Source organism: Aspergillus undulatus (assembly GCF_047715775.1).
Source record: "Aspergillus undulatus strain CBS 261.88 unplaced genomic scaffold BDV17scaffold_34, whole genome shotgun sequence".
Classification (NCBI taxonomy): Eukaryota; Fungi; Ascomycota; class Eurotiomycetes; order Eurotiales; family Aspergillaceae; genus Aspergillus; species Aspergillus undulatus.
The window spans coordinates 240,104-266,123 of NW_027396638.1; the positions used below are offsets into that span (position 1 = coordinate 240,104).

General features: G+C 48.6%; 10 protein-coding genes across 10 annotated transcripts; 5 read left to right on the forward strand and 5 right to left on the reverse strand.

The window, feature by feature from the left end:
* Position 1: 1 nt before the first annotated feature.
* On the reverse strand, positions 2-2,541 carry BDV17DRAFT_128410 (cleavage polyadenylation factor subunit MPE1). The gene is made up of 4 exons (XM_073754114.1): positions 2,162-2,541; positions 1,770-2,070; positions 1,617-1,717; positions 2-1,558 (listed from the first exon to the last, which is right to left on the reverse strand). The coding sequence occupies exons 1-4, from the start codon at positions 2,331-2,333 to the stop codon at positions 249-251; spliced, it is 1,884 nt and encodes a 627-aa protein (XP_073614275.1). The 5' UTR covers positions 2,334-2,541; the 3' UTR covers positions 2-248.
* A 1,029-nt stretch (positions 2,542-3,570) lies between these two features.
* Positions 3,571-5,356, forward strand: BDV17DRAFT_292659 (imidazoleglycerol-phosphate synthase; the record flags this gene model as incomplete). The annotated part of the gene is made up of 3 exons (XM_073762417.1): positions 3,571-3,693; positions 3,766-5,214; positions 5,267-5,356. 3 exons carry the CDS (start codon positions 3,571-3,573, stop codon positions 5,354-5,356), a joined length of 1,662 nt encoding a protein of 553 aa, XP_073614276.1.
* A 408-nt stretch (positions 5,357-5,764) lies between these two features.
* On the reverse strand, positions 5,765-7,122 carry BDV17DRAFT_282688 (deoxycytidine monophosphate deaminase; the record flags this gene model as incomplete). Its single annotated transcript, XM_073760240.1, has 6 exons — positions 5,765-5,809; positions 5,957-6,044; positions 6,098-6,230; positions 6,281-6,642; positions 6,703-7,039; positions 7,101-7,122. 6 exons carry the CDS (start codon positions 7,120-7,122, stop codon positions 5,765-5,767), a joined length of 987 nt encoding a protein of 328 aa, XP_073614277.1.
* Positions 7,123-7,346: 224 nt separating this feature from the next.
* On the forward strand, positions 7,347-10,994 carry BDV17DRAFT_267030 (putative autophagy ubiquitin-activating enzyme ApgG). The gene is made up of 8 exons (XM_073758322.1): positions 7,347-7,883; positions 7,987-8,218; positions 8,277-8,385; positions 8,441-9,153; positions 9,217-9,361; positions 9,420-9,887; positions 9,937-10,299; positions 10,351-10,994. Exons 2-8 carry the CDS (start codon positions 8,028-8,030, stop codon positions 10,432-10,434), a joined length of 2,073 nt encoding a protein of 690 aa, XP_073614278.1. The 5' UTR covers positions 7,347-7,883; positions 7,987-8,027; the 3' UTR covers positions 10,435-10,994.
* On the reverse strand, positions 10,510-13,849 carry BDV17DRAFT_282690 (FtsJ-like methyltransferase-domain-containing protein; the record flags this gene model as incomplete). The annotated part of the gene is made up of 7 exons (XM_073760241.1): positions 10,510-10,587; positions 10,646-10,807; positions 10,861-11,298; positions 11,352-11,378; positions 11,557-11,683; positions 12,416-13,509; positions 13,565-13,849. The coding sequence occupies 7 exons, from the start codon at positions 13,847-13,849 to the stop codon at positions 10,510-10,512; spliced, it is 2,211 nt and encodes a 736-aa protein (XP_073614279.1).
* Positions 13,850-14,218: 369 nt separating this feature from the next.
* On the forward strand, positions 14,219-15,671 carry BDV17DRAFT_128566 (OST3/OST6 family protein). The gene is made up of 4 exons (XM_073754118.1): positions 14,219-14,753; positions 14,803-14,900; positions 14,958-15,313; positions 15,394-15,671. The coding sequence occupies exons 1-4, from the start codon at positions 14,403-14,405 to the stop codon at positions 15,573-15,575; spliced, it is 987 nt and encodes a 328-aa protein (XP_073614280.1). The 5' UTR covers positions 14,219-14,402; the 3' UTR covers positions 15,576-15,671.
* Positions 15,672-15,930: 259 nt separating this feature from the next.
* Positions 15,931-17,884, forward strand: BDV17DRAFT_267061 (Rft protein-domain-containing protein). Its single transcript, XM_073758323.1, has 2 exons — positions 15,931-16,915; positions 16,962-17,884. The coding sequence occupies exons 1-2, from the start codon at positions 16,152-16,154 to the stop codon at positions 17,809-17,811; spliced, it is 1,614 nt and encodes a 537-aa protein (XP_073614281.1). The 5' UTR covers positions 15,931-16,151; the 3' UTR covers positions 17,812-17,884.
* Positions 17,885-17,965: 81 nt separating this feature from the next.
* On the reverse strand, positions 17,966-19,584 carry dbp3 (RNA-dependent ATPase DBP3; the record flags this gene model as incomplete). The annotated part of the gene is made up of 3 exons (XM_073762418.1): positions 17,966-18,122; positions 18,204-18,275; positions 18,338-19,584. The coding sequence occupies 3 exons, from the start codon at positions 19,582-19,584 to the stop codon at positions 17,966-17,968; spliced, it is 1,476 nt and encodes a 491-aa protein (XP_073614282.1).
* A 239-nt stretch (positions 19,585-19,823) lies between these two features.
* On the reverse strand, positions 19,824-22,625 carry BDV17DRAFT_267067 (replication factor A subunit protein RFA1). Its single transcript, XM_073758324.1, has 6 exons — positions 22,328-22,625; positions 22,105-22,256; positions 21,944-22,034; positions 21,354-21,894; positions 20,416-21,305; positions 19,824-20,363 (listed from the first exon to the last, which is right to left on the reverse strand). Exons 1-6 carry the CDS (start codon positions 22,366-22,368, stop codon positions 20,270-20,272), a joined length of 1,809 nt encoding a protein of 602 aa, XP_073614283.1. The 5' UTR covers positions 22,369-22,625; the 3' UTR covers positions 19,824-20,269.
* A 66-nt stretch (positions 22,626-22,691) lies between these two features.
* BDV17DRAFT_267071 (ubiquitin-specific protease UBP14) lies at positions 22,692-25,765 on the forward strand. Its single transcript, XM_073758325.1, has 6 exons — positions 22,692-22,927; positions 22,983-23,050; positions 23,102-23,242; positions 23,293-23,566; positions 23,617-25,306; positions 25,365-25,765. Exons 1-6 carry the CDS (start codon positions 22,897-22,899, stop codon positions 25,507-25,509), a joined length of 2,349 nt encoding a protein of 782 aa, XP_073614284.1. The 5' UTR covers positions 22,692-22,896; the 3' UTR covers positions 25,510-25,765.
* Positions 25,766-26,020: the final 255 nt, after the last annotated feature.

A 26,020-nucleotide genomic window follows, 5' to 3' on the forward strand; every position in this document is an offset into this window, starting at 1 on the left:
TATTGATATCGTCAGCGGTTCATCCCTCTCTGAGTGTCATCTGACCAGGTGCGCTTTCTGCCTCAGGCAATCAACCAAGTCCTATCAGACCTGTCAAGCATAACTGATATAGAACTTATGATGCTATTTGAGATGTTAATGCTAGGTATATACAGTGGTAAGAGTACATCGGCCATATACAAATAATAGCAATCTAAAAGGGTAAAAAGAAATTCGAGACAATCCGAAGTCGATCAACTCCTGTATGCTCAAAGCTCTCGGTAATCGCTTGGCCTTATTCTGCGATGTCTAGCTTGATGCCGTTGTGGATTTACGGGCTGACGAAAGTAGGGGGAATCCTCTTCTCTAGCAAAAGGCGTGCTGAATGCCGTCCGTTGTTGATTGGAAAAGTTGCCAGTCCCCATTCCTTGCCCGAAACCAGTATTCTGTGCCATAGGCCCTGACATTGGAGGCATCGTAAACATGTTCATGGAGGACTCACCTGCGCCACTGTATGCGCCAGATGCTCCATAGCTGTTGGAAACTGCTCCGTTCGCACGACCATTATACATCCCGTTCGAAAGCGCATTGAAGTTCATCATCATCATCGGGTTCCAGCTAGGGTCCATACTAGACGGGAAGCCATTACCAGAAGGCAATCCCACGGGGTTCATGAAACTCATCCCTTCACCACCAAACCCAGCTTCAGGAAAAGGTATTCCCGGTAACCCCGGAGCTGGCATGAACCCAGGCATTCCGAATGGCATCTGCTGACTGAAAGGTAACGGCTGGAAGCCATTTAATGCGTCTTTTGTTTGTGGCTGAGATGCCTCAGTAGACGATGGCCCATCATCGGATTTCTGTTTTTTTGAGGACGAGTCCGGAGTGTCAACTTTTGGATCGTCAGCAGTGGCATCCTCGGCGGGCCTTTTTTTGAGGTTGGTAGATGCCGACTGTGAATCATCGCTTTGGTCCGTAGAAGCGCTATTAGAAACTGGCTTGTCGTTGGCGGTTTGGTCGTCTTGAAGCGTCGATTGTTTCTCTTTTTCTTTCTTGGAATCTGCTTTTTCGACCTCGTATGCTTTAATCTTCGAAAGGACCTCATCATTGGCAGAGAGATTATCAAGTAAAACACCCTCTGTACCACACCCAGGACATACAAAATCACTCTCAATCAATGCATTTGAAATACAATCATTGCAGTAAGTCTTTTGACAGCAGGGCGTTTGCGTAGGCTCTAGAAACATCCGCTTGTCAATTGGGCACTCCAACCCCCGAGCCTGTAGCTCCTTGCTGTGCTCTGCAGCTGCTGCCTCTGCAGCAGCGGCTGCAGTCGCTTTGACCTTTTCTTGGTACAATTCCCAGGATGCTTGATCAGGTTTGGTAATGATAAAGTCACCATCAGCATTGACCATAACGCCCGTGTTCCGAAGGTCTTCTGTGGACCCATCAAGCATGAGAGAGTCTGGCTTCTCAACCTTGGTTTGTAAAGATCGTGGTATCCCTGTTGAGCGCTTTACCCTGTATTTGCCGTCGAACTTCGGGTCATTATTTGTTGGGCATGCTTGAATCCAGTGGCCTAGCAGAGAGCTGATTAGCATCATGCCAGCTTGGGGAGATCCTATAAGAGAACTTGCCTTTTTCGCGGCAACGGTAGCATAAGTATCCAGGTGGTGGTGGGTGGTCTGGGACGTTTACAGGTTTTCCTCTCCCACGACCAAAAGGAACAGGGGTAGCACTACGATTACCAGTCAGTATCAAGTGCTTCGTTACTTCTTGTTCGCACTTACTTTGCCATTTCTTGCTGCTGCTCTCTCCATTGGTTCGCTTGTAGGTTGAAAAGGGCGTTGATTTTTTCTTCTTCCGTTTGAGCATTATGCAATTCTTGTACGCCGTTGCTAACTGGTTGGTTAGAATTGGGAAGTGCGCGGCTCGATGCAGACTGCTCGTTACGAGGAGCACTGCGGGCATTCACTGGCATTTTCCCAGATACATAACGTGCAGCACCGCCTTTCCCAGGTCGTGAGGCAGGGAGTCTTCGTGCAATAACTGAGGTAGATCGTGGTATAACACTGGTGTCATCGTCGTATTCTAGATCAAGCAATGTTAGTTTTCATTTATTAAAGTGTGAATTTCAGGTAACTCGAAGCAAATGGTAGCAATCGAATGGAAAGGATCTCACCTTCACCGGTGTCTTCGTCATAGATTGATAGTTCGAAATCCGTCCCGTCACCCAGTCTACTTTGGTTGATGATTTCTCGTTTCAACTCGAAGACAGAGATACCAGTGCCATCGAAGGTGACCCTTGAGGGTTCTCTTTGAGACTTGAACTTGAAGTGAACAGAGGATGACATTGTATTGAATTGGACGTCCAATGAATGTGTTTGCGGATGTTATTAATCAAGTTTAAGTGGTTATACCACTTTCACAAATGAGGGATACAGGTGAGAGGATGTCGAAAACAGTAAGCAGAGGGGGAAAGTAGGATAGCAAAGAGGGTCGCAATTGAAGGCTCGAGAAAAGAAACTAAAAAGAAATCTCTTTGAAAGCCTTTGATACCAGGGTCGCAAATATTATTGACGATATTGCTTGAACTTAAGAACTCAGACTTTGTTTCAACGATGCTGGCAAGAATATTCAGATCTCTTCACATAAACAAGATCAAGGCCGTTTGGTTCGATGCAGGATGAGCTGCAGGTCAGTAGCTCAATTGCGGCGAATAAGAACAGCAGCCGGGTTCCGATCGAGTCGAGCGATGACTCTCAATCAGTCTATGTAAGTGGTCTCGCCTGACTTATACCCGCCGCTGGAACTCGTAGCCGAGAAAGGAATCGCACAAGGAAGCCGGAAGGGGCGTCGGTCAGCGTCCAACAAGGCGGAGGTAATAAAGCAAAGAAACCAGAAGACTGAAAGCCCGATGAAACGGATCTGGAACGAGTAACCGGTAGATGACAAAGGAGATCACACCACAGGCAAGCACAGGGCAAACTATGACAGCAAGGCCTGCATGTCCTGATTGAGCCTCCTGGTTCCAAGTCTTCTTGGATAGGTGAAGTTGGCTTGCGGGCTGAGCGATGAGTGCAGGATGAGACTGCGGCGCGGATGACTGCAGTGGCAAGGTAGGTACGGACGAGGACACTTCCCACGTGATCTGTAGGTAAGCTCGAGGAACTTCTCTTCCGCCTGCCGGTCCCGACCATTATTACAATTTACTACGCATTAAAATCGAGAAGGTGACAGGAGCACTGATTGAACGAGTACACATAGTTAATATCATATGAACCGCATGTAATACACAGGAATCAGGACATGAAGTCGAACCCCTAGGTGTTGCTTATTCCCTACATACACAGACGGCCTCCGCAATGGTCAATGGGGGCTTCCGCCTTCGAAAAAAATATGAGTCAGCCCCTCCTCTCTTGGTGGGGTTGAATGAATGAATGGTTGGACTTGGTTAACGATAGTTATCTACCAACGGCTATTGACTCACCAGATCCCGAGGAAACTGAGCCATTGCGATTCCAACTCCGCGAACATCTGTTCTCGAGCAACCGCACGCCTGGATGGTGGTGGAAGCCAGCCGTTAACAAAATGCCTACCGTTCATCTGCTCGACTATGTCGCTGGAAATGTGCGGTCTTTGGTGAACGCAATCAACAAGATCGGATATGAAGTTGAATGGGTGAGATCACCAAGCGACGTGAAAAATGTCGAGGTAAGAAGGAATCTTCGCTGGGTTTGCTTTCTCCATGACTTAAGAAACGCTGGGCTAACGCGAGACTTGAAGAAACTCATCCTCCCAGGCGTCGGCCACTTCGGCCACTGTCTGTCACAACTCTCGGACGGTGGTTATCTGCAGCCGATTAGAGAGCATATAGCTTCTGGAAAGCCGTTTATGGGTATCTGCGTTGGTCTACAAGCTCTCTTCGAGGGTTCCGATGAAAACTCCAATGTCCCTGGTCTTGGTCTGATCCCAGTGCGGATGAACAAATTCAACGCGAAGACAAAGAGCGTGCCTCACATTGGCTGGAATTCGGCTACCAATACGCGCGTCGACTCATCTGGTGGTCAAAGCTTCTATGGCTTGAACCCGAGCAGCAAGTACTACTACGTCCATTCATACGCCGCAATTTACGAGCCAGATGTTCTTGAGAAAGAAGGTTGGTTAGTCGCTACGGCGAGCTATGGAGAGGAAAAGTTTATCGGCGCAATTGCGCGGGACAATATATTCGCGACACAATTCCATCCAGAAAAAAGTGGGCAAGCTGGTCTGCGGACCATTCGCGCTTTCTTGGACGGCGCGAAAATTCACTCTCTCATCTCGGATGACTCGACGGCGACTGAGGAGAAGAATGGCCTCACGCGCAGGATCATCGCGTGTCTCGATGTCCGCACGAATGATGCCGGCGACCTTGTTGTCACCAAGGGCGATCAATATGATGTCCGGGAGAAGAGCGGCGCGAATGCAGGGGGACAAGTAAGGAACCTCGGAAAGCCTGTCGATATGGCTAAGAAATACTACGAACAAGGAGCAGATGAGGTGACATTCCTGAACATTACTTCTTTCAGAAACTGCCCGTTAGCTGATCTCCCAATGCTTGAAATTCTCAGAAGGACGTCAGAGACGGTCTTCGTGCCATTGACTATCGGTGGTGGCATCAGGGATGCGGTTGATACAGATGGAACTCATGTTTCGGCTCTAGATGTGGCGACAATGTACTTCAAATCAGGAGCCGATAAAGTCAGTATCGGCTCCGATGCTGTCACCGCCGCCGAGGAATATTACGAAGCTGGCAAAGTATTGTCTGGTAAGACAGCCATAGAAACAATCTCGAAGGCCTATGGAAACCAGGCAGTCGTTGTGAGCGTTGACCCAAAGCGGGTCTATGTGGACAGGCCTGAGGACACAAAGCACAGTACGATACAAACGAAATATCCCAACGCCAGGGGGCAGGCCTACTGTTGGTATCAGTGTACCGTCAAGGGTGGCAGAGAAACCCGGGACATGGATGTTTGCCAGCTGGTGCAAGCGGTTGAAGCGATGGGTGCTGGGGAGATTCTGCTGAACTGCATCGACAAAGATGGGAGCAACAGCGGGTTTGATCTAGAACTGATCAATCTCGTTAAGTCTGCAATAACGATACCAGTCATCGCTTCCAGCGGAGCTGGCAAGCCAGAGCATTTCAAGGAAGTCTTTGACCAAACAACGACTGATGCCGCCCTGGGCGCTGGAATGGTATGTATATTTGTGTCCAATTATTACTGTAGCAATGCTGATTAGATTATAGTTCCATCGCGGTGAGTATACTGTCGGTGAAGTTAAGCACTACCTTGGTGATAATGGTTTTCTTGTGCGGAGGTTTGAGCCCGATGTCTGAGCAATGACACAGACTGCACAGAGATTGATATGATTTGTCAAAATGCGCTCTCTAGAATTAGACATAGGCATGATCACAGGAGCATGAAAAAGCAGTACTTATGAAATGCATTATTACAGCTTAGGCGAATCATTGACCACCTACGGCTTAGAGGCCAATAGTTTTGGGTCAACTAGCAATTCATGAGATGCATACAGGCAAGACATGCAAATCTGTGCAGTTTATCTTTTGCAAGGGCTTTGTTACAGCTCAATCACCATCACTAGAAACGCATTCATGTCATCATTGTCTTACAAACCCACAAAAGGAAACCTTGTGCATGGATGTTTCTGCACGCAAACGCTATAACAATGCTTCTGACTCAAAACATTGGGTGTTTCTTCAGAGACCGAAGACGAAATTCATGGTTTAATCTTTCTCTGACCCCTGAAGGTAAATCAGACCATTTCGTGGCTATACGATATCAGCATCTACCAGCGTATGAGGCGAGCTGGATTCTTACCGGAGAAAATTGGCGAAGCCGTATTCCAGCTGCTTCAAGGATTGCGGCGCTCTAGTTCATGTCAGCTCAATTTCCAACGGGCAGCAGGGTCTACATACATCGCGGTCCATATTATAGCCTTGGGAATATACTACCTCTGAAATACCTACCTGTGCGATCTTCACGGTACATGTCAAGCAAGGACATCTAGAAGAAGATGTTGGTCTATTGGTCTAGCGAAGACGTTTGAGGGATCTTACGTGTCGCAATATAGTATCGCACCCTCTCGTATGCGCTCTCTCCCGGCTTCCAATAGAGCATTCTCTTCGGCATGAAGGCAGAGACACGTGGACAAGCCGACTCCCCCTCCTTCGCCACGATTGCACCTTGGACCTAGGATTGCGTAAGCAAAGTACCTTCATCAATGTCATGAAGCGCCATACATCCACCCTCGTTGCAATTCTTGAGATGCCGTGGTGTTCCGTTGTAGCCAGTGCTGATGACACGGCGTTCTCGAACGAGCACACAACCCACTCGTCTCTTCATGCAATTGCTCCGCTGTGCGGCGAGAGACGCCAATTCCATGAAATACTGATCCCAGTTCGGACGTAGGCGTTGTTCATCAGCCAGGTTGAGTGTCTTAAGAGCAGCATGCAGTTCATCTAACGACGATGACGAATTGAAGAGTCGAAGTTGCGCTCGGTCAGTCACAAAGGCACGGCCGACTCCCTTCTCATACAATTGCTTGTCGTTCCAGAGAACAAACTCTTCCAAATGAGGCGGGGCCAGTTGCCTCTTGCGACATCTTCAAATATGGATTAGCGATTTCCCTGGGGATTATATGCTAGATTTGAGAACCGCTAACCTGTCCGCGAAGCGCTTCCATCGCAAACTGATTGGAGCATCGACGCTCACCAAAAGAAAAAACGGTCTCAGCAAGCAGCGATCTACCGTCGAGGCTTCCCAAATGTGTGTGGTAACCCAATGTTCTTGCCATCTCTTCGTTGCGAAATCAAGGAGCGATTCGACCGTTTCAAACTGTAATGGCGTATTTCCGTCATTCGCATGATCCGTGGAGTCAGAGGCCTGCAGCCGAGGGTCGTTGACAGCCTGTGGAGGAGCACCATTCTTCAGTTCGAGAAACCGGAAATTCTGATATCGGATCAAATACTCTGCCACCGCATTCTTCCCCGAGCAGATGCCTTGGAAATTCCATATCAGTTAGTCTCCATTATCGGCCATGGCGCTGGGTCTCCAACTGACCTCCACAAAGACCAATCAGCATTGTACCCTTGGTGGTTGTGTGAGGTGTTTGAGAAAAACTTGTGGAGGGGAGGTTACGATAAAGGCCGAAGAACAGATAGTCTTATCTTGTAGATCTGCGACTGGCACTTTTCTCATACAGACTTACAGAATATTTTGCAAAATAACAATTACGATTCGCCCAAGTAACATTGAATTCAATCTCACCAGTCATCTCCCGAAATCATGAATTGGATATTCCAGACTTCGGGAGTTTAGGACAAACAGGCGATTAGCAGCATTATGTTCCATGGTCCTTGAGATGTTCCTCGTACTAGCACTCGGTTTATTGTTGCTGCTGAAAGTTTGCAATTTGCTACCGCAGTACGGAGTGTACCGGCTTTACCCCATAGCGGAGAATATTCCGCCTTTATTTGAACACAACCTCGCATTTTACGCAACTATCAGGGGACCAAGGCACTTATTTGCGCGCGGCTGTTCAAACCAGTAAACAGATAGTGCTATCAGCACCTTTGATTATTGCTTTAAATGGGGATATTGGGATCAAGGGCTCGCCAAGTCCGCCTCAGGAGCTCGTGACGTAACCGCCTCGGGGCTCAGTCACACGCTCTCCTCACTCTGGACAATACCTACTGGTCATCCAACATAAGGCTGTCAGAATTGCTACATATCATGTACTGAATTCTGGTTGATCTTTAAGAGCTTACTCCGAGAAGTTCATATTTCAAAGCACCTACAGACCACGATAGCCAGACTATACGTACCGCGAACTGCGCCTACAGAGTAAGGTTACCCCGCCAAAACGACTACTTTTGCGGTGGTCTGTACAGAAGAGCACACCTGATAGGCACGCATTGTCATCCAACTCCACTATAACTACCTACAGGGCTACATCTTGAGCAAGTCGTCCTCCTGCCAACCACAATCATGCAATACATGCCATTTGCGTCCGACATAGAGCTTCCGTTCTATACTGCTCTGGCGTCCCATAAAATCAACCATGACAAGCTCGATGACTCTGCGCGCAAAGTCCTGGGACTTTATGAGATACGGCCCGCAGACCTTCCAAATGCCTCATGCAGAATACAAGTTCATGGGGATGCTCTCACCAGCGACGAGTGAGCCCGACATCTTTCCGCATATTCCATGAGACATCTCTGATGAGTTCTCATATAGTGCACCACCGACCTACTACCGAGCAGAGGGTATGATCAAGAACGTCAACACTATCGAGGAATATGAAAACATCGACAAGATGGGTATGCTTCAGCAATCCGGGAGAACGGTCAGTTCTGTCGTAACTACGCATTATCAGAGCAGTAATAATTCCGTGGTCTCAGATATGGGATGCCATCAACGATGGTACCGTCTATTCATGCCCATCTCTTCTATCCTCCTTTGTCATCATATCATACGCTGATCTCAAGAAATATAAATTCTATTACTGGTTTGGATTTCCCGCCCTTCATTCCGACCCCTCCTGGGTCCCGCTCGAGGACGGGGACAAGGGAACAGAACCGGCAACAGGGGGAATACGACGTGCGCAAGCGAAACAGCTGCCCAGTGCCGACAATTCGGCCCTGTCAGAAGCGGTTCAGGAATGGGCTCGTGGCATAGATGCTCGGCAGCGAGGGTTTTTCCTCGCATGCAGGATTAAGGCCCATGCTGATCATGCTGTTTCCTGGAAGATCGCACCTCTCTCAAGCTATGAAGATGGATTCTTCGAGGGCGCAAGATTTGAAGATAGCTTCACATGCTTTGCTGATCCCTCGAATTACGATGAAGCCCCCGGCTGGATGCTACGAAACCTGCTTGTCCTTGTGAAACGACGCTGGGGGGTTTCGAAGACCCAGATATTGCGCTACCGTGACGGACCATCCCAGCGTGACCAAGGACGCAGCACGGTGGTGACATTAGGGCTCAAGAAGCCACAGTCATCTGAGTCACAGGCCAATAATGATGAGATGCCTAGGGTGACGGGTTGGGAGCGTAACCCCGCGGGGAAACTGGCGGGGAGATATGTTGACCTCACAGAGTACTTGGACCCTAAAAGGTACAGTACCGCAAAAGCATATGACTTCGCATAGGCACTAATCATCATACTTCCGCCCTCAAGACTCGCCGATCAGTCAGTGGACCTTAACCTAAAGCTTATGAAATGGCGGATCAGTCCAAATCTTGATCTTGAGAAAATCAAAGCCACGAAGTGCCTCCTGCTGGGCGCGGGAACCCTTGGAAGCTACGTCGCTCGCAATCTAATGGTATGATGATTATCATAATCTTTGATGTTGGTAACTCGGTGAACTCTAACATGGCTAGGCTTGGGGGGTACGGAAAATCACATTCGTAGACAACGGATCCGTGTCATTCTCAAACCCAGTAAGGCAGCCACTCTTCGATTTCACCGACTGCCTAGAGGGCGGCGCGAAGAAGGCGTATCGAGCGGCCCAAGCTCTTTCGGAGATCTACCCAGGCGTCGACTCTGTGGGCCATGTACTAGCTGTTCCGATGGCGGGCCATCCTGTAATAGACGCAGAGAAGACACGAGCGGAGTTTGACGTCCTCAAAAAGCTAATAGATGATCATGACGTGATTTTTCTCCTGATGGATACGCGAGAATCGCGTTGGTTGCCAACGATCATGGGCAAGGCGGCCGGGAAAATTGTAATGAATGCGGCACTAGGGTTCGACACGTTCGTGGTTATGCGCCATGGAGTTGCGCATGAGGGAAAGCTAGGTGAAGAGCTTGGATGCTATTTCTGCAACGATGTTGTTGCACCTTTGAACGTGAGTCTTGAATCAGTCTTCCTGGCGTCGTTGCTGAAACATCACGTAGTCCCAGAAGGATCAGACGCTGGACCAGCAATGCACAGTCACTCGTCCTGGAGTGGCCGCCATAGCGTCGGCTCTTTTGGTCGAGCTGTTGGTGTCGCTTCTTCAACATCCTCTAGGAGCTGCCGCAGGAGCACCTCAAACCGAGGATCATGATCAAGATGGACATCCACTCGGTCTTGTCCCGCATCAGATCAGAGGATTTCTGTCCACGTTTCAAAATGTCTCCGTCGTAGGTCGAAGCTACAAATGCTGCAGCGCATGCTCTGGGAGCATTATAAACGAGTACAAAAAGAAAGAATGGGAATTTGTCCAAAGAGCGTTGAACGAAGCGGGTTATGTTGAAGAGCTGAGCGGACTCAAAGAGGTTCGCATCCCAACAGTTTAGCTCCACACAGGTTGCTGATTTTTTCAAAAGGTTCAGCAAACAGCAGAAGCAACGCTAGCCGATATAGAATGGGACGAGGACTCGGAAGTGGAAGAGATAGCGCCAACAATATGAGCATGTCTCAGGCGTATACAGCCACTGCATCATGCGACATTGAGATTGCGGGGACAACACTTTTCTTTGTATCTTTCAAGGGGTCATGAGCACATCTTGCTTCTTTGCGTGAGGTTTGCGGTCAAGGCCAATGAAAAATGCCTCCTTCGACTCCTGTTGAAGAGGTTAGTCGAGTGGTCACATAATGCAGGTTGTTTAGATAATCCCATACACTCCGCGAAGATTCAGGCTTGAGCCTATGCACTTTTTGAAACAATACTCTCAGCTGTTTCTCCAAGTCTTTGTCCTCAGCTCCTTGATAGAATTTGCAGATAAAGTGCCCACCAGCCTTGAGAACCTCATAACTGAATTCCAATGCGGCGCGGCAAAGATCCTTCAAAGAATTTGTGAGATAATAATCATCTAATTCACGAGCAGGGAACATACCATACTGCCAGCATGATCTCTGAATGCTAGCCCGCTAGTGTTCATCATCCTGTTGTAAGGATTACTTAGACTTTTCTTCCAGAATCCGGTTGTTTGAAGCCAGGGAGCGGACATATCACTAAGAACTACATCTACCGTTCTCTGGGCATCTGACTGGTCACCGTAGGAGTCCTCAGACCCTGCGTCTTCCAGGCTGGCGCTGGTAGGGCTTGCTTCCAGTACAGACTCCGCGATTCCCTCTCGACTGCCGACATCTTGGCTTGGCAGTTGAGAAAAAGGCCTGCCTCTCCGAGGATTACGCACAAAGTCTCGCACATAAGCTTGAACTTCGAGGTCTAGGAAATTTCCTTGAATAGTAGACACGCCTCTTGGGGGCTGGCTCGGGATAATATCGACACCCAGAACCCTGCCGTTAGGTTGAGTTCGTGTCAGGGCCACCTGCAAGAAAAGTTGGTCAGGAGGCAACGCCAGAACGAAGATACTGCGCATACTTGCGACCACGACCCTGGCGCATATCCCTATTGTGTTGAAGCAGTCATTAGCGATCGAGTCCTCCGATATATCTGTTTCAGAAGCATACCAAATCGACAACGGTTTGCCCGCTCTTGAAAACTCGATATTTTTCATCAATCTATAAATGGAGACGATTAGGATCACGCTATAGTGGCATTTGGGGTGGAAGAGATCGCTAGGTACCTGCAATAGCTTGAATGCTGCCCGACTTTTGAGCCCTTGTACTGCTGCTTCCCTTGTGAAGTGATCCTTCATTTGGCGCGCTTGCCATCGTTTGGACGAATACCGTTTCTGTAGATATTGCTGGACTCTGTAAATACAATAAGTAGTGCGGCCACTAAGCCCCGTTATCAGTAACGGGGCCATAGTTCAGTAGGTATGCGAAGTCGATGAATCTAGGAAAGGGATGAATATAGGAAAGACGCAGGGTCGTCGTGCTTAAAGTAGTCTACGTCACTTGAAGTACCGGGTCCCTGACGATCGAGGTCTTGGCATTTATCCGAAGTCTTACTAGTCCCCACTGGGCAGCAAGAAACAGCAATTGGAACTTGGAACCATAAACTATAAGATGATTGCTGGTTCTCGCAGAGAAGGCGTTTTGAAAGCCGAAGACACTACTGAAGAAGGCAACTGCTTCTCTGTGGCCTAAAGCAGAGATTTCCTAAAGATTGCATAGCGTACTCCTTTCAAGGTTGCCCCGCCAGGGAAAGTCAGGATTGGCGGATCAGAGGGCTTGACTCTACAGTTTAGTATTTTGAGGCCTTGACAAAGTTGTAATTGTTGATTCCCTCTTGTTTCTATACTGCTACGTGGTAAACCGCTTCGTAAACCATACAGCTGAGCGTGCTTATGATCATGAAAGTGGCAGACTAACGGCTGAGTCGACAGAAAATAAGGAATACATCTCTTTTTGAGAGGAAGAGGTGCGTTTAAGAGCAAGCTACTGCCCAGCCAATAATATGAGCGCCGAGGTATTTCAATCACAAAGTACAATGGAACCAGGGCTCAAAATCACTTTCTATCTCGTTTCAAGGGCGAGAACCCCATGGGCCCGGCAAATGCGCGGTTCCCTGCTAAGCTCGTGTGTCCTGTACCAGCAAGCTTTCGTCCTGGCTTCCTGGTTTCCTGCATAGTATTGTCGTCCTCGTCTTCATCAAATAAGCTTCGATCGCGCTGTAGACCTAGCTTCCGCTTTTTAGAGAGAGCCTGTTTATGTCCGGCTGGACGAGATAGTGAAACCTGGTAGCTCTCAGTCCGATTACAACTGTCCAAAGCCTTCTGCTTCTCTCTGCTCCTTGCATTGCCATCTACGGCAGCCTCGGTCGAACCTTGTTTTCCGGCTTTCAAAAGCTGTTTTGTGGCCGGTGGTTTCAGCTGCTTGGTAAGCGAGACCGTAGGAGTGCCAGATCCATCATTGCCAATGTTATTTGTTTCGTTTAGCTCGTCATCCGAGCTTGTTGACGAGTCCTCAAGGCTAGTTGTGCGATTTAGGAAAGGCGTGATTGAGAAAGCTGACTTATCACCTGGCAACGTAGAGGATTGCTTCACTTGACCTTTTGCACGAACAGCTCCGGGGGTTGCAATTGTGAGCTCGGAGTGTAAGCGACTCGTGGGTTTTTGAGTGTGAATTCCAATGGGCCGCCCAATGGGAACCCTAGTTGTGGTGTTGCTCCAGCCTTCTCGTTGCTGAACCGGCGTACCTTGTTGATCACGGTCTTTCGCGATTGCTAGATCCGCTTGGATACCTCCTCTTATACCGGAGATCGGGGATTGGTGCGACATGAGTGCGCGGTCTCTCTGCTGCGTATCGTCTTGTATGTGGCGACGTGCCAGTTCTAATTCCCGCTGCGCTTCTTCGAGCTTGGAAGTGAGCGTTGCAACCTCCTCGCTTTGCTGGGTTTGTCTGGCCAGGGAGCGTTCGTGTGCGCGCTTCTCATTTTCCAGCTGTACTTCGGCTGCATTTAATTGCCGGGTGATAGCTTGTTTCTCTGCGAGAATGGTGTTGTTTGAAGTTCCTTGCAATCCGAGCTTCTCGACTTCATGTTGCAGGCTCGACACTTCTTTGGCTAGGCGAACTTTTTCAACCTGGAGTTTCTGGGAATCGGAAGCAATTGCGCTCAAGGATGTAAGCTCATGCTCCAAGGGTGTCAGATACCAAGCCTCAAGAGGATAGGGTACAGGTATTACATACACGAAGATTTTCTATCTCACGAGATGACGCCTGAACGACATTCTGTAAATGATCAAGTTCTCCGGTCGCGCTGTCGAGCTGGAAACGGACATCGATTTCTGCCTCCCTGGCTTGAGTCACTTCTTGGCTTGTCCGGTTGATTTGCAATTGCAAATTCTCATTTTCGATACGAAGAAGCAATTGCTCCATGCGATGCACTCGGTCACGCTCGGCCTCTAGAATCTGTAATGTATGCGCATGAGCCTGGACGTATTCCTTTTCGAACCGCGCTGTTTTAAGAGCCATCTGATACTGGGAAGATAACGTCAGTCTATGTGGTACGTTTGCGGGATAGACGTACGTCAGTTTCAATTGGGTAATCTGGCTCCTGTTTTCGGAGCTTCATAGTCGGCGCGTTGGGCATGATGCGACGAGACGCCGATGTATGAGATGCGATTAAGAGGATGTTTGGTGGCGTTGGATGATATAGGAGTTGGGCTGAACGTAGTTTGACCGTCGCCGTTTGACCGTCGCATAGGGTACATATGAATATCCCACGGAGATAGGCCGAGACGGAGTAGTAGATAGTAGTGGTAGATACCTATCTAGTACCTCTCTGCAACAAGCCTGGGGTCACGGGGTGGTACCGTAAACAGCCTCGGGGAGCAAAAACCGCCGGTGGGCCCGCCGCGCGTAGTGGACACCTTGCTTCTAGGTAGATACGAAGGCAACCGACATCATCATGCAAGCACTCCTGTCAAGCATTCAACTCTTCAAATGCCTGTGATTTACGGGCAATTGGCTTACTCCATATGTGGCACTAGGCTTATAAACAAGACTATCTAATACTTGTGTCAAGATGAAGCTCTTCACCATCATTGCCTCGCTTCTCTACATTTTCCCTGTCGCACTCTGCGCTGCACCAAGCCCCGACAACGACAAGTTCGAACATTATCAGTCGCTTTCTCGCATCTCGCCCATTCGGCTCGATGACTCGACATACGATGATATTACCTCAAAGCCTCGTGACTACTATGCAGCGGTGATCTTAACGGCTATGGAAGCCCGCTTTGGATGTGTTCTTTGCCGCGATTTTCAGCCCGAGTTCGACCTTATTGCAAGAAGTTGGAACAAAGGCAACAAACCAGACGACCTCAAGGTGCTGTTTGGCACACTTGATTTCACCAATGGCAAAACAGCGTTTCAAAGAGTATGCAACAGAACACTTGGGAGAATTCTTTGGCTAATTGATATTACAGCTGATGCTTCAAACTGCGCCTGTCCTCCTCGTCTTCCCCCCAACTGTTGGCCCATATGCCAAAATTGATGACAGTCCACTGCGGTTTGATTTCAGCGGGTAAACCTTATCTTGGTAGCGCTTCTTTTGATGGAATTACCGGGCTAACAGCTTTAGTCCGATCTCCGCCGATCAGGTTTACGCTTGGATCAACCGCCACCTCCCTGATGGAGCGAAACCACCACTCGTCCGCCCAGTCAACTACATGAGAATTGTCTCAGGAATCACAATTCTCATGGGAGCGGTGACCCTGTTTACCGTGCTGTCACCTTACGTTCTCCCGGTTGTAAGAAACCGGAACTTGTGGGCGGCGTTTAGCTTGATTGCTATTCTTCTTTTCACCAGCGGCCATATGTTCAACCACATTCGCAAGGTTCCTTACGTCGTCGGAGATGGTAGGGGTGGTATCAGCTATTTCGCCGGTGGATTCTCCAATCAGTTTGGGATGGAAACACAGATTGTTGCTGCGATATGTGAGTTATCGCTCATGCTCTCTCATCGTTCTCGTCTTTGGACCACGAAGTGCTCAAGTAAACTAATCACCGTGTCAAAGATGCCGTGCTATCGTTCTCAGCGATAGCTTTAGCTATGAAGGTCCCTCGGATCGCGGACAACAAGTCTCAGCAGGTGGCTGTGGTCATCTGGGGAGCTGTGCTACTTGGAACATACAGTTTCCTTCTGAGTGTCTTCCGGGCAAAGAATGGCGGTTACCCTTTCTTCCTCCCGCCCTTCTAAAACCCTGGCACCTGCAGCGTCATTGATCTTCAGACAGTCTCAGGGTGGATTGCTTTTTCTAGACACACACTCCAATACGAAACGTTGGATTTCAAGCAAGTAAAACGAGGCTAGATATACAAGTGACACGAACAGATACTTTGGCATCTCTCAGATGAACAAGGCCGCTTGCAACAATATTGCAGCGTCTGATGGTACCTGGAGTATCAGGTGCGCGAAGTAATTGGCGCAAAGCTCGGCCTGGGCCCGTGGTCTATCGAAGTCCCCCGGAGGTGCTAGCTTCTCTCGTATATAGTATCAATATCAATATTAGCATTACTATTCTTCAGGGACTGGAACACACATACTTGGTGATAAGCTGAGCTCGCAGAGTATTACCCTTGCGTGGGATTAGGCCTAGTAAAGTGTGCGGACAACAGCTCTATATATACACGTACTAAGTGCACCTCACGAAAGTGGCCACTTTTTCGTCCCGGTCTCACTTCCGCCAAGTGCACAACTCTAAAAACCAGAAACTCAAGCAAGTGGTTGGTATAGAGTTACTACGATTACCTCAACGCACTGCCTCTGAAAAGTATGTCGCGACCCGCCGAAAATGCAAGCAGCATACTGGTATCCGCGATGTCGGGGACTACCAACTTGATTTTCGTGCAGCTGGCCTCTAGGCTGTTCATTTTCGCGTCGAATCAGTTAATACTGAGAAGTCTGTCCCCCTCCGTCCTGGGAATCGCAGCGCAACTGGAATTGTTCTTGATCTCGATCCTGTACTTTTCCAGGGAAAGCATTCGAGCTGCAATTCAGCGGCAGCCGTTGCAGTCACCTGTATCTTCGGCTGCCACAGGAAAGGAAAAAGATGCGGTCTCAACAAGAGACGAGCAGGAAAGAGGAAAGATTCAAACAATATCTTCTCAATCCATAGTGAACATGTCATACTTGAGCATCGGCATGGGAATTATAACAGCGACGGTGTTTGCTGTTTGTTACCTACGGTTTGCTTCCAATGAGGTCTTGGAGACGCCACACTACCATGCAAGCGTGGTAATTATAGCGGTTGCTTCGCTCATTGAACTTAGCTCTGAGCCCGTCTTCGCCGTAGTGCAGCAGTACATGCTGTACGGAAGACGTGCAACTGTCGAGGTAAGCGCAGCCTTTCTCAAGAGCTTGGTCACTTGTGGAATATCCACATGGGCTGTCCGATATGGCCATAGTCTCGGTGCCCTCTCATTCGCGCTGGGTCATCTTACATATGCGCTCGCGATATTCTGTGGCTACTTCATCTTTGCGTTCCGTCAGCCGAGTGATTGGCACTTTTCATTATTGCTATCCCGAATAGCCTCAAAGTAAGATCTCCATGGCCTTGGTGGACCAGCAGCTAACTGTCTCTAGTGACGGTTCGAAATACTTTGGAGATAGATTCTCGGCGCGCTTGCTGGTATTGTCAGCAAATGTTTTCTTCCAATCAGTGGTAAAATATTTGCTCACGCAGGGGGATTCAATGATCCTTGCTGCCATGACAAGCCTAAAGGACCAGGGCATATACTCGCTAGCTTCCAATTACGGTGGTCTGCTGGCTCGTATCTTGTTTCAGCCAGTCGAGGAGAGCAGTAGGACTATCTTCTCGTCACTCCTCAGCACCAAAAGAAGCAAGAAGCAGCAGGCCAATATCACGCTTGCCAAGGCCCATTTGCTGAGCGTCATGAGAGTATACATGGTGATAGCTGTCTTGATAATTCCCCTTGGCCCATCTCTGGCCCCCAAGGCGCTACATATCCTGGGTGGGCGGCGATGGACCGCGCCCGATGTCGATGCCTTACTCGCTCTCTACTGCTATTACATACCATTCCTAGCTTTCAATGGGATTGGCGAAGCATTCGTATCTTCAACCGCGAGTCCCCAGGAACTTCGAAAGCAAGCTGTATGGATGGGGTTGTTTTCAGCTTGTTTTGCTCTAGCGTCCTATCTCTTTCTGTCCGTGGGTCGACTGGGCGCGCAGGGTTTAGTCTATGCCAATATCGTGAACATGTGCGTCAGGATAATCTGGAGTTTCGCTTTCATCCGGAGATATTTACAAGAGCACAAATCGAACGTATCCTTCAGAGACTTCAGCCTTCGGCCCCAAACCTATGCTGCCGGGGCGGTTGCGGCCGTCCTGTTATCCGAGGCGGGTTCTTCTATCAGACCGCATGGGGATTTGACTCTGTTTACTATTGGGGGAGGTTATGTACTTCAAGTGTAAGTTGAAACTGCCGCGCCAAGAGCAAACGCTAATCTCCTGACACCTGCAGGTTGTTTTGCGAAAGAGAGCAAGTCTTGTCCCACTATAACAAGGTCTATCAATATTTGAAATCGAGAATGGGGTCTAGAACAGATCAGATCAAGGTGGATTAGAGTCAGTCATCGAATACAATTTTCGTAGCCGCCTTTCCCGGTTCGACATCTTTGAAAAAGGCACCGTATGCGTCGTGTTGCTTCTTCTTCACAGTAGACCCAAACTTGAGTAAAGCTTCTGGAACTTCTTGATTCGCCGCTTTCAGAACATTGATCAACCTGTTCAAGTGTCAGCGTTTCTGGTTAGGAACATGAATTCATGAAGGAGACCAGGATAAAATAACAGAGATTGTTACTTACCCGCCAGACTGGGCCTTGTCAGTTTCCGTGAACAGAGTTATAGCATGTCCATCAGCCCCAGCACGGCCAGTCCTGATTCAAGAAGAATGTCATTAGCTATGCAATGAAAACCGCACATGTTACATTGGTCTTACCGGCCAATTCGGTGCACATAGTCCTCAACAGTGAGAGGGAATGTAACGTTCACGACCAACTTCACATGGGGTATATCAAGGCCACGAGCTGCCACGTCGGTCGCAACCAAGACGGTGGCCGCGCCGGATTTGAAAGCCTCCAGGCTTTTGAATCTGTCTTGTTGGCTCAAATCACCGTGGATGCCGGCAACTTTGAAGCCCTTAGCTCGGAGAAGCCTTTCAACTCGCGTCGCTTCCTTCTTGTACAGGCAAAACACTAACACCTTAACAGGTGTTCCTCGTTGGTGCTTGTTGAGAATTTGTACAAGTCTCTGTTCCTTCTCGGACGGCTGTACCACTTCAACAACCTGCTTAATCCTAATGTTTGCTCGTGGGTCTGCAGAAGGGTCACCGCCAATGGTCACTGTGACCGGAGATGACATGAATGTTGACGCAAGCTCTCTGACTGCAGGGGGCCATGTTGCTGTAAACATGACTGTTTGACGTTTCGATACTGGCATAGGGGTGATAATATCCTTGATATCTTGCTCAAAGCCTTTGTCTAGCATACGATCCGCTTCGTCTAGAACAAGATATTTAACCCTGCCAAGGTCTAGGGAGCCGTCATTCTGGAGATCCTTCAGTCTTCCGGGGGTCGCAACGACGACGGCGGCAGACTTCAAGGCCTCGCGTTGTTCGTCTTTCTTGACACCGCCGAATATACAAGCGACCTGGACATCCAGTTTTCCTGAAAATTTCACAAGTTGGTCATAAATCTGCATCGCAAGCTCTCTTGTAGGAGAAATTATGACTGCAAGAGGTCGGCACGGCTTTTGTTTGCTCTTTAGTCTCTTCAAGTCGAGGACCTTCTTCAGGCACGGTAGGCCGAATGCTAGGGTCTTCCCACTTCCAGTCTCCGCGATTCCAATTACGTCGCGGCTTGCGAACAAAAGTGGCCATGTCGCGGATTGAACGGCCGTGGGCGAAGCAAAATCCTTGAGCGGTGCATAGAGGTGTTCATGGCTTGGGGGCAAAAATGAAAATGAGATAATTGGACGCAGAGGTAGACTCTCTGGTGCGGGATCCGTTACTTTGACTGAATGATCAGAGAGAAATTTGTCGATTTCTGCTTGAGGAACTTTATCAAGAGCTGGCGATTGGGAATAAAGCGGCACTTCTTCCGTGACTTCCTTTGTATGTTTTGCATTCTTCAATCTTTTGCTTGGTCTGGAATCCCCAGCCTGGTCTCGATTCTCGCGCTTGGCCATGCTCAGTCTCTGCTTTGTGACAGCAGTCGTCGTTCTGCGGTTGGGAAAGACCAGACAGGGACTTTTCTTTCTTTCTGAAATTTTCATTTCTCGGGTTGTTCGTAAAATATGCAGGTGGGGACCAGTTGTCCCCCGTACCGTGCATCCACCAGTTAAGTTTGCCATTTGTGACTTGGCAGGGGCCATGGTGGGGACTACCTTGAATTTGAGACTGAGCGGTCTGGGCCTGAACCCTCTTCAAGCCCATCACGAACGTCACGTCTCTTAGTAGACTACATACTGCTTACTCCATGCTCCGCTGGAAGTATCTACCTAGGTAGCTCCTAAGGTTTCATGGTGAGCTTCAGCAGTAACTGCTGCAAAGTATAGCTGGAGAAAATTACTTGTAATGCTGGTTGATTTCCCCTCCTGAATCAAGCCATACGTACAGCCTGTTTGTCGTAAGCAAACTTCGTTCTTTCTGACACCTGACGCTTGATGTTTTGGTGTAATGGGCCGATGTGTACTCGAGAAATCAATGAAGGGATGTGAATTCTGCTATGCCCAAAGTTTCTGTCATATCTTCCGCATTCAATGAATGTCTCTCATCAGACCGCCAGCCGCTACCTGAAAATTCGCAGAGGCACGCCAACCATGAGCGGAAAACAAAGAACATAATCCACGATCCAATGAGGACAAGTTGTAACTAGGCCACAACGTAACTGTCTATCATATCTGCAAGACGAGATGCCTCTTCAGAGTAATTGACAGGGTTCGCGTAGGACACTTGATATCGAATGCTAGATGCCATACAATAAGCTTTGAGCATGTTCTTCGGGTCATTGAACTTACCGTTGCTGGTCCCCAAAATGGTCTGTCTTTGCTCTACATCGGAAAGTCCAGGTGCGGCAAGTAGCACTTTGGATGAAGTCGCCAACCGCTTTATCATCGGTCTGTTGCAACTCCATGAGCTGGTCCGCGCTTGTTCCCATCATCAATCGACCAACATCGTCAAAGCAGTTAAGGTAGAGCTGCCCAGTGTGGTCACTGACGCTTAGGAGCATTATGTATCTGTACTCTGCTCTCGGGTGGGTTTTATCACAGCGCTCGCAACGCCACTGGCCGGGATCGAGCTCCGTGACCTTCTTATTGCAACCCTCCGAAAGGCATGCAGGGTAGCATAATGTATCCTGTTTTATGTAGACAACAGTTGCTCTCAATGAGAAATAGACCGGTTCTTCTGACTGGCCTAGATACTCTTCCCGAATCTGTGCAATAGTCTTGAATTGGTCCCGTCCCGAGGACACTGATCCAGCTGACGGAGCATGAGAGGCAAAGCTTTCACCCCTACCCTGTGCGTCGTACCAGCCCTTGAGCCTATGAGCTTCTTCGATATCAGGGTCGATGGTCACAGACCCGGAACTGAGTAGACTCAGGCTTTTCCCGCCGAAATCAGACACCTTGACGCCCTTGAAAGCAACAACAGATTCAGGTAGGGCGCCAAAGTTCATCGCCGTAGTGCCCCAGATGGTCAAACGCACGGAGAATCCCGTGTTGTCAACCAGGGTGAGTTCGCGTTTATCGTAGGGTTTTTTTGTCATTTTGGACACAATCTGCGTAGTCTCCCCAACGTCTTTCAATACACCTATGACGTCGATTGTTGTGTCTTTATCGACAGACTGTAAGTCCCCAATAGTGATGAAGTTGAAACGCACTTGTGGGACATCGTTCTGCTCTTCTGCCTACGAAATAGTCAGTAATGAAGTAAAATGAGGCCTAGGCCAACTAACTTTCTCAACCAATGTATCTCTTTCGAAAGTCAACTCATAGTCGTTGTTGAGGTTTGTGAATTGCTTTTTGGCAATCTGGACGCGACATGGGCTGGATATGTAGTAGACGCCGCCCTCTTGGAAAAGATCGTAAAGTGCACTGCACTGCTCATTGAAACCTGTAGCACGAATTTCGCCGCTATCGTCTAGAAGATTGACGCTGAAAAGCGTACCGTCCCCGCTTCTTCCATGCCAGGTCTTGATTGCAGATTTACTGGTGCAGCGGGCTTTGATTGTCCACTTATGAGCATACGGTGAAATGGCCTCGATAGGATATATTGTGGCGGGTGCAGAGCTCTGCGCTGGTCGCGATTGCTGTGTCCGAGAGCTGGTTTGCGGAAGTGCATTCTGAGCCTTGGCCCCGTAAAATCCGTTGCTAGATATTGTAGTGGGCTGTGGCTTTTCGTCCTCCTCTGACTTGCTCTCCAACGGTTTCGGTTCACCAATTTTTTCTGCCTCTCCTAGTTCCTTAAGGACTTCAAGGTCGAGGATTATGAGAATCCTAAGACGGTTAACGGGTAAGACGAGGCTCGAGGAATGTTGAAGCCTACTTTTTCCCTTTGACAGAATTGGCCTGGAACTGTTTGAGTCTCACAAAACATCCTTTGCGAAGTAAACCGTCGGTCACAAAATGATTTGCCTCTGTTTATTTTCATAAATCGTTAGAGAGTGCGGACTGCGGACACAGCTCTGCTAAGGTTCCTTGACATACGTATTGCAAGCATCGTCTGGACATAATTGGATATATCACTAAAAACGACCCTATAGCGCTCCTGGTTATTTGCCTGCGGTGGCAGCGGCTTAACCTGAACACATTGGACGACGGGTTCATGGATCTGAGGTTTTGTGCCATCGAAAATAGCACTAAAAACTTACAATTAGCGACTTTCGCAGAGTGGCGGAAATCGGTAGCCTGTGAAAAGGCAACAAAATACCTGAGTGCTCCAACGGAGATATGCGATGCTTGAGAGGACATGATGAGGTAGCACGCCTCTGCTTGAAGATGTCGGCCGTATTCACGGTTGTATTGACAACTGACCTCGATACTGAGGCTGGACGGAATAATCGCAACAAGAAAGTAATACGCAGAATTTGATTTAGAGATTCACTTGGTATAGAGCGAAGGCTGAAGGCTCAGTAACCTGACAGCAGATTGTGTTCGGTTGAGTGTTGAGGAAGATGGAACGCGGAGGCGGACTGACGCGCTGTGAGACGCGTTGAGTGGAAGCCCGCGGCATCGTTAGGTACTACTGATTTCATAGGTAGAACTAGGCAGCCCCTCATTCCGGCTACGGACCATCTTACCCCACCTAATTTTACTTCTCCAAACGTATCTATTCGGACTACTAGTAAGACCTACAAAGTGCAAGGTTGCTAGGACTTCGAAGGCATACATTTAAAAGCTTCATATCTAGAAGGTTCTCAGTAACCTTGAAAACATACCTCATTCCAGCCTGACCCCCTGAAAGACTAACTCTTTATAAGTAGTCACTCTTCGCTAGAGATGGCGCCTTGTTGTCATAGTGATTCGTCAGGTGAGTCCAGCACAAGGTCCTTGGTGGCCATAAACAAGCTAACTCCGTTTGAAAGACCTGCGGTTACCGTCCGCTTCTCAGGCTGTATACAGAGAAGACTGCACACAATGCTTTGACTCTATTGTCAGTGACTACCTTACCCCTGCTATGACGCCAATCTTAACAAGTGATCAGGATGACAAATTTGGCGTCAATGTCTGCCTTTCATGCTTCAATGGCGGTTGTGCTGGACCAAGGGAACACGCACGCCTTCACTTCAAGCGCTTCGGTCACCCTCTGGCGCTAAATATCAGGAGAACCCGGAAGAAAGTCCAGGTAACTGATTTTTATCAAAAACGCTCACATGAGATGCTGACAAACGATAGCGAGAGGAGCCTCCACAGAAGATTTCTAAACTTGCAGTGAATGCAGAGACAGAAGAAGATCTTTTTGATACAAGCACGCGTGTCATTTGCTATGCTTGCGGTCAGGCCGATGTCGACAAGTCAAGCGGCAATCTCCTGTCGGTCATCGATGGCGTGATGAATGCCACAACGTTCTCGAAGAGGGAGGAGATAAAGGCCTGGGAACAAGAGTTTATTCCTTGTGAACATACTCTCGGCCTAGTGCAACAAGAACCCAAACAAATCGATTCGCAGGGTAAAATGTCTCCGTGTGAACTGTTTGAATTAGGCTAACTCATCGAGCAGATCTTAGCCAGTGTTCGATGTGTGATTTGAAGCAGAATCTATGGCTCTGCTTGGAATGCGGCAACCTAGGTTGCGGTCGCAGCCAGTTTGGTGGCACTGGTGGCAATTCACATGGCCTAGCACACTTTGATGCGACATCCCATGCAGTTGCTGTGAAACTAGGCTCAATAACGGCTGATGGTTCGGCGGATATCTACTGTTATCGGTGTAATGAGGAGAGGGTTGACCCTGAGCTTGCTATGCACCTCTCTCACTGGGGAATCAACCTAGCAGGTCGCGAGAAAACGGAGAAAAGCCTCATGGAAATGCAGGTCGAGCAGAATCTGAAGTGGGATTTTTTAATGACTACAGGCGATGGACAGGAACTCAATCCGGTCTTCGGTGCGGGTCTCACGGGTCTATCCAATCTCGGGAACAGTTGCTACCTGTCTAGTGTTGTCCAGTGCCTTTTTGATTTGCCAGAATTTCAACGCAGATACTACCATCCTGGCGAGGAACCTCCTTCTTCGGAGAAACCAGCTGCGGATATCGAAACGCAGCTGCGAAAATTGGCTGATGGAATTCTCTCCGGTCGTTATTCTCGGCCAGATGAGAAAACAGTGGCTTCTCCTGAGCCACGGGAGATTTTGCATCAGAAGGGCTTGGCCCCATCGATGTTCAAGCATCTGATCGGCCGCGACCATCCTGAATTTTCGACTATGAGGCAGCAGGACGCTTTTGAGTTTCTATTACACGTCTTCAAGCATGTCACCCTATCTAAGCACCCCGTCGGGATGGTTAATCCCATCGAGTCTTTCAGGTTCAATCTGGAACAGCGCCTCCAATGTTTGAAATGCGAAGGAGTACGCTACAGGCTTGACGAACAGGATAATATTTCCATTCCAGTCCCTGCCCGTCAAAAAGCCCATACGCTGGATACGGGCCCCAATCATTCGTTTGAGCCCGTGACCCTCTTTGACTGCCTAGATGCGTTTACTTCAGAGGAGGTTGTTGATCTTCGCTGTACCTCTTGCGATAGTCAACAAAAGTTCTGCAAGCGTGTCGCCTTCAAAACAATGCCGGCGGAACTAGTAATCAATGCTCGGCGCTTCGAGCTGATCAACTGGGTGCCAACCAAGCTGGACATTCCGGTCGAAGTAAACGACGAGCCCCTGGATTTGAGCCAATATCTCTCTGCTGGTTCTGTTGATGGCGAGAAGATTCTTCCGGAAGACGAGGACTCGAATACCAAATTTGAAGCTGACCCGGGTCTTCTAAGCCAACTTCTTGACATGGGCTTCCCACAAGTCAGATGTGAAAGGGCCATCTACTCCACTGGGAATTCAGAGCTCGAAGCCGCGATGAACTGGCTTTTGTCACACATGGACGACCCGGATGTAGACGAGCCCATTCACACAAAGCAGTCTGCAGGGGGCAGCGGGCCCGAGCCGGATACAGCTAAGGTTGCTCAACTAAATGATATGGGCATCGACGATTCTCGGGCCAGGCGGGCGTTGGCTGCGACAGGTGGTGATATAAACCGGGCTATTGACTGGGTCTTCAGCCATCCCGACGAAATAGATCAAATCGCTGCCGAGCCACAGTCCAACCACGGCGCCAGTCCTTCTGCAGCCCCCGGATTTGATACCGTTCCAGCAACGTACCAGCTTCGATCGATAATTTGCCACAAAGGTGCTTCGGTGCATGCTGGGTAGGTCTATAGAGCCTTCTCTCAATTTGCTTCAAGACGAGCTGACATCTGTCTGTAGGCACTACGTTGCATTCGTGAGGAAACGTCTGCCAGGTAATCCAGAGCTATCTTGGGTTATGTTCAATGATGAAAAGGTCGTAGAGGTGGACGACGTGCAGGAGATGAAAAAATATGCCTACCTCTACTTTTTCTCGAGGGTATAGGAGGTATCCAAAACGGTATCTGGTGAAAATAGGCAGGATCAGATTTCTCTTCTCACTGGGCCATCGCATATAGGCTGGTAGTGGCGTGAATTGGCACCTTAAGAGGGCTTGTAACAAGGGTTGCATGGTGTTCTTAGGACCCGCTTCAAGTAATAATATCATATTCTAAAACTAAGTATAGCGGTCTATCTATATACCTGAAAGATATATAAAAAGGTATCTAAAGTAATATTAATATAATTAAAGCCGGTCCTATAATTCATATTATAATATTTATTTTTTACATAAACTGAGGTTTTCCAAGGCTAAATAATAATAAAAATTGAATACTAAAAATAAAAAAAATCAGGGACTATTACACGCCTTCGCGTGTGTAGCGAATTGGGACCCGACAGGCCTATAGTGAAGTATGGAAGTGGATAAGTTGATGCTATTCAGAGACCGCCGGCGGCGGGAGCTAACTACCTAATGCTAACTAAGAACTGAGTTATCAGGGATAACCGATATAGCG